Source organism: Myotis davidii, unplaced genomic scaffold (assembly GCF_000327345.1).
Source record: "Myotis davidii unplaced genomic scaffold, ASM32734v1 scaffold458, whole genome shotgun sequence".
In the NCBI taxonomy this organism is placed as follows: Eukaryota; Metazoa; Chordata; class Mammalia; order Chiroptera; family Vespertilionidae; genus Myotis; species Myotis davidii.
Window position 1 is genome coordinate 1,162,315 of NW_006289819.1, and position 6,060 is coordinate 1,168,374.

Consider the following 6,060-nt stretch of genomic DNA (forward strand, 5'->3'; position numbering starts at 1 on the left):
TGCTTAGATATACACACCCACACTCCACAGATGCACTTGGACATGAACACGCACCTTGCAAAAAGTCACATGCACGTGCCTGCCAGATGTCCATGTACAAACATGCAAAGCACATGAGTGCATGCTTAAATACACAGGCTCTATCACATGCACACAAACACACACACCCAGGCACATAGGTACACACACACAAATACATACCCTCGTGCACAGATGGTAGCATTCACCCATGCCCGTGCACTGACAAAATAGGTATGTAAGCAATCACCTCAAAAGAGCATCTATACACACATGTGCACATAGTGTGTCCATACAGACACATGTCCTCCACAGATGAAACAAGTCACACAGACACTTTCGCATGGGTACACAGACATAAGGCACACGAGACAGGGCATCCTGGTGCAGCGAGGTGAGCCACCTCCTGTACGGGTGTAACGGGTGGACCCATGTCCTAAGTGACTATCAAAGTGTCGTGTGCGAGGCACAAACACCAATTAGTGGGGCCTTTGAAAGCATCAGCTCGTTAGAGAGGAAGCAGAAGAGGCTGGAATTGGCATAAAACACAGAGCTATTTAACTACCATGGGGCGTGGGTATGTACGCTGTGGAAAGGCCTTTGGGCAGAGCTCCCCGCTCCACTCTGCACTTGTTAGTGAGGAAAGACCCTCACAAGGGGCCTTGGCAGGCGGCTTTGATGCTCCTTGAAGGGGGTGGGGGTTTGGGGGACAGTCTCCTGCCAGCGTTGGGCTGGCAATGAGTGAGCGGGGGCTGCGCCAACTGGTGATCAATTTCATGCACATCATAAACCTAAGTGCTTTCTGGAGAGTCGGGCAGATTGCACATAAAGTCCCCCTTCTGTCCCTAGCACACGGGTGGGCGGGTGAGGCAGAGGCTTGCCCTGGTAGACAGACCTCTGCCAGCTGCTGGAGACCTGAAGAGCCTGGTCCCCAGGAGGAGGCATCCCTGAGCACAGGGGGCGTTCTCTCAGGAGGGCTGGCATTTGGGGGCAGCTGAAGATGTGGACAGTGCAGGAGCTCTGCGGTTTGCCAGACTCTCTTGCCTAGTGGCTGAATGACTTTGGGCAGTCAGCTTCTCTGACCCTTGGTGTTTTCATCTACAAAATGGGTTGATGTAAGAATTAGATGAGTTACTGCCTGTGACCTGATGTGTCACAGAGCGGAAGGACCTCTGAGCACAGATGAGATTACATTTGCATTTAAATGGCTCCAGCTCTGTCTGAGTCGCTACATGCTCACTGCCAGCCATTTCAGGCAGGCTCCAGGGTTAGGGTCTCACAGGGGCCCACAAACTGTCTTTCACTACAGGAGCCCATCCGTTCTTCCATCCTGGTTCTGCTCAAACTCGGGCTCATGAACATCTGCCACCCCTGAACATGTTTGGAAGATCCTTCTCACCATCCCTCCCCTCATGAACTACCAGTCTAGGCCAGTGGTCAGCAAACCATGGCTTGAGAGCCACATGCGGCTCTTTGGCCTCTTGAGTGTGCGGCTCTTCCACAAAATACCACTTGCGGGTGCACACGTACAGTGCAATTGAAACTTCGTGGCCCATGCGCAGAAGTTGGTTTTCGGCCTGGGCGAGTCTATTTTGAAAAAGTGGTGTTAGAGGAAGTGGGGGGTGTTGGTCAGTCGGTCGGGCAATGGGAGACGCAGTGTGAGGGAGGCGCCAAATATCAACAGTACTTAAACTATACAGGTAGGTTAATAACAATGTACCTACCTATATAGTTTAAGTTTAAAAAATTTGGCTCTCAAAAGATATTTCAATCGTTGTACTGTTGATATTTGGCTCTGTTGACTAATGAGTTTGACGACCACTGGTCTAGGCCAAAGGGATGGCCTCTGGCTGCTTTCCAAGTCCCCTGCTCTTTGGATACCAGAGCAGTCTGGGCTATGCATCAAGGTCAAGGAGGCAGGATTGGGGTAGAGGAATGAAAGGGGTAAAGGGTGGAGGAAACTGTGTTCCTACTCAACTCTGTGTCTTGTCGTGTGGGCCCCAAAGAGCTGTGTTAGTGCATATCATTGTCTCTCAAACACTCTCATGAAATCAGTTTCTTCAGCTCCTGCCCTTGCTCTCACTCTGGAAGCTCAAATCCAGTCCAGGTGCTGTGCTGGGGAGGTGCCCCCCACTCCCCTCCTTCCTGGAACCCACACAATGGAGGGTTGAAGAGCAATTCTGAAGTCAGACTGTCCATATTTAAATCCTGTCTTTGCTATTTATAAGCCACATGATGTTAGGTAGCTTATTTACTTTACCTTTGCCTCAATGTTCTAATCTGTAAAATGGGAATGATGGTATCTACCTCATAGGGCTGAAGTTGTGAGAAATAAATGAACAAATATAAGTAAAGTGCTTGGAGCAGTACCAGGCACATAGCCGCAGGATGTGAGTATTTCCTGATATTACTAGAGGCCCGGTGCACGAAATTTGTGCACTTGGGGGGAGGGTCCCTCAGCCTGGCCTGCACCCTCTCACAGTCTGGGAGCCCTTGGGGGATGTCTGACTGACAGCTTAGGCCCACTACCCACAGACCTAAGCCAGCAATTGGACATCCTTAGCACTGCCATGGAGGTGGGAGAGGCTCCCGCCACCACCGCTGCGCTCACCAGCTGTGGGCCCAGCTCAGGGCTTCTGGCTGAGCGGCACTCTCCCTATGGGAGTGCACTGACCACCAGGGGGCAGCTCCTGCGTTGAGCGTCTACCCCCTGGTGGTCAGTGCGTGTCATTGTGACTGGTTGTTCTGCCGTTTGGTCTATTTGCATATTAGCCTTTTATTGTATAGGGTTATTATGATATTATAGCCATTGTTCCTTTTTCTCCTGTGCCCTTTTTCAGAGTCCTGCTCCCAATTCTTCTAGCAGCAAAACCAGTCTCCATATGTACCAGTGGGTTCAAAACAGAAGGGGGAGTCTGGCAGTTCATAATTCCAGAGGGCAACTTCCACTTTATAATCATTGTCAGTGTCCACCACCAATTGTTTAGTGCCCAACCTGAGCATCTGAACACAGCTCTCTCCTGTTCTCTCTAATACATGGAGCTCGCTGTCTGTTTGCTTGGGCTGCTATAACAAATGGACCGGGTGGCTTAAACAGCAAACACTTATTTCTCACCGATCTGGAGGCTGGGACGTCCGAGATCAAGGTTCCTAGTGAGAACACTTTCTGGTTCTCTTTTCCATTTTCCTTCCCATGTCAGAGCAAGTGCTCTGGTCTCTTCCTTTGTTTCTAAGGACACTACTATAATCATGGAGGCCCCACCTCATGATCTCATCCAAACCTAATCACCCCCCAGGGCCCCACCTCCACACACCATCACCTTGGGGATTATGGCTTTACCATGGATTTTGGCCGGACACAAACATTCAGCTTATTACACCCACCCAACCAGGACATCTGACAGCCAGGCGCTTCCCCACAAGCCTGGTACGCAGTCAGCACTCAGGGACTCAGTGTGGACGTTTTAATAATTAATCTTCACCACCACCCTGCGAGGAGCCGATGGTTATCCTCTGACGAGAAATGGGGAGATATCGCTCAGAAAGGGCTGTGTTAGGATAAGAGAGGCCGTGCCTTACAAACAAACAACCCCTAAATCTCAATGGATGAACACAACAAGAGTTCATTGTTTGCTTATGGAAATTCTGCTGCAGGTCCAGGCATCTCTCAGGGCTGACTCAGCTTTCCATGCTGCTTTGATCTTGAAGACCCACCATCTCAAAAGAGGCTTTTTTGGTTGCTGTAGCAGCTGGAGTGACCCTTTTACCTCTGCCCACAGCTCATTGGTCAGGAGCAGTCACATGGCCCACTTGCCAGCAAGGAGCCTGGGAAATGTAGGAATCCATGTATGAAGGAGAAAGGTTGGGGGTGATGCGGTATGTCCAGGCATGAACCAGACAAGAAAGGCCCAGGAGTTTAGGGTGAGAGGAGGTCCTGCCAGTTGGAGGGGGCTGGATGGAGGCTAGGGAGGTGGGCAAGCTGGATTTGGACAGGCAAAGAAGAGAAGGACTGTGTTCTGCGTGGGGACAAGAATGAGTAAACACACCTGGAGGTAGAAAAGCGTACATGCCTCCAAGGAACAATGAGAACATTCTGGCTTAAGTGGCCCTGTCTGGGGAGGTTGGGGAAGGTGAGGGTGGACTTTAAAGGCCTCGAGAGGATGTGTTTGGGGGCAGAATTGACGAATCCACAGTCCATCTGCACCCCCTGTGTGGCTGTGGTGGGAGAAGAGGGCCCTGGTCTGACGTCCAGGGTTCTGGCTTGGGAAACGGGGGGAGGAGGCACCAGGCATGAAGTTGGGGAACCCAAGAGGAGGAGTGGTGTGGGGTCAGTGGGAAAGCTTAGTTTGGGTCACACTGGGTTTGAGATGCCATGAACACACAGGGAGGGGCCAGGAGCCGGGGGATAGTGGGTCCCAAGCTCAGAAGGAACCGGGGCTGGAGCAGATCAGAAATGTAGGCACACAGATGGTGACCGAGGCCTCGGGCGTGGATTGCATGACTCAGGGGTCATGTGAAAGGGGAATGGGGAAGGGGATCCGGGACAGAGCTCTGGAGGGCAGCCTTGTGAGCAAGGGTAGAAGCCGAGTCCAAGAAGGTACCAGACAGAGATGTGGGGCAAATCCAGGAGGCGTCATGGGAGCACAGGAGAGCCAGGGAATGGGACAGGTCAGTTGTGCCTGACACTGTCCCGGCATCTAGACGAGGTGTGACCATGGGATTTAGTGACAAGAAGGCTGCTGGAGACCTTGGTGAGGATGGTTTCCAGGTTATGAGGGGTGTAGAAGGCAGCTTGGAGTGGGTTAAGGAGCAAATGTAGACAACTCTCCCAGAGGCTTTCCTGGATGGAAGGAGAGATGGCTCTGGTGAGAGGTTGGGCTGTCAACGGAGAATGTTTCTTTAAATATTCTTCTTCTTCTTCTTGTTTTCTTAAAAGAGGGAACAAACTTGAATATGTTGATAGCTGACAGGAAGGAACCATTAGAGAAGGAGAGTCAGGGGTCCCTGGGGAGGGGGCAGTGGGAGGAATCGGGACTGGGGGTGGCAGCTGGGATGTGCCTAGAAGGCACCCGTAGGTGAGCCATTGGGGCAGGGCTGTCAGGAAGCCATGGAGAAGGAGATGGGGAATTACAGTAGTTGAAGCTAGAAGATCTCAGGGACATTGTGGGAGTGGGGGTGCAAGTGTAAGACAGCAAAAGGGAGAGATTGGGGAGTAAAGAGATGAGGTTAGAAAAAGAGGCAGAGAGGTTAGAGACACATAAAGATCATCAGACATAAAGACAAGGAGCGGAAGAGAGGCAGAGAGGAAGGATGAAAGGCTGGGCTTAGGCTCAGGGGAGGCCCCCTCAGTAGAGGCCCCCTCCTGGGCGGATGTGGGCAGGGCTGGGGAGCCCCTGGGGAAAGAATGTGTGTTGTTCTCAGGGGACCCTGAGCCAGCCCCTCTAGGACCCTCTCCTAAATCCAGCACAGGAGTCCACCTACCTGCAGCCACACAGATGCCCTGGCCCTTTGCTTTCTGGGACCTTGGGGCTGGGAGGTGGACCTGCCAAGCTCTGGCTCCATTGCAGAAGTGGCAGACGAGCCCCTCAAAACAGCTGGTGCTGGGCAGACGGGTGCCTGGGACAGTCCAGACTTCTGGCCACCCGACTGGCATTGGCCCTGAGTATGGACAGGCCTCGAGGGAGATGAAAGTTGCAGCCAAGTCCCTGCCCCCACTCCTCATGGCCCCCGCCCCAGGCCTTGTCGCCCCTGGAGCCTAGGCCACCCTGACATTCGCCTAATTGTCTTCCAGCTTTGATGAGTGGCTCCAGAGAGGTGCTGCCATGGATCAAATTAAATGTGAGCCAAGCAGGCAGGCTGATGATGAGGCAGGAAATACCACATTTACATAGCCCAGCACCCGGGCTGGAGACCTGACCTGGAGAGGCAGATCCAGGGACTCTGAGACACAGAGGGAGTCAGAGGACGGAGACAGAGAGATGGGGGTGGGGCGGTGGGGGCGGGGAAGAAAGAAACAGCGTAGAGGGTGGGGGAAGGTGGGCA

The 6,060-nt window shown here is 52.7% G+C and overlaps 1 protein-coding gene across 1 annotated transcript in view; it reads left to right on the forward strand.

The window, feature by feature from the left end:
- The window catches only part of FOXO6 (forkhead box O6), a 31,833-nt gene extending 26,056 nt beyond the window's left edge, over nt 1-5,777 (forward strand). Inside the window, exon 3 of the mRNA XM_006762636.1 lies at nt 5,586-5,777. Within this exon, the coding sequence (XP_006762699.1) occupies nt 5,586-5,777 (192 nt within the window). The remainder of the gene's footprint in view (nt 1-5,585) is intronic.
- Nucleotides 5,778-6,060: the final 283 nt, after the last annotated feature.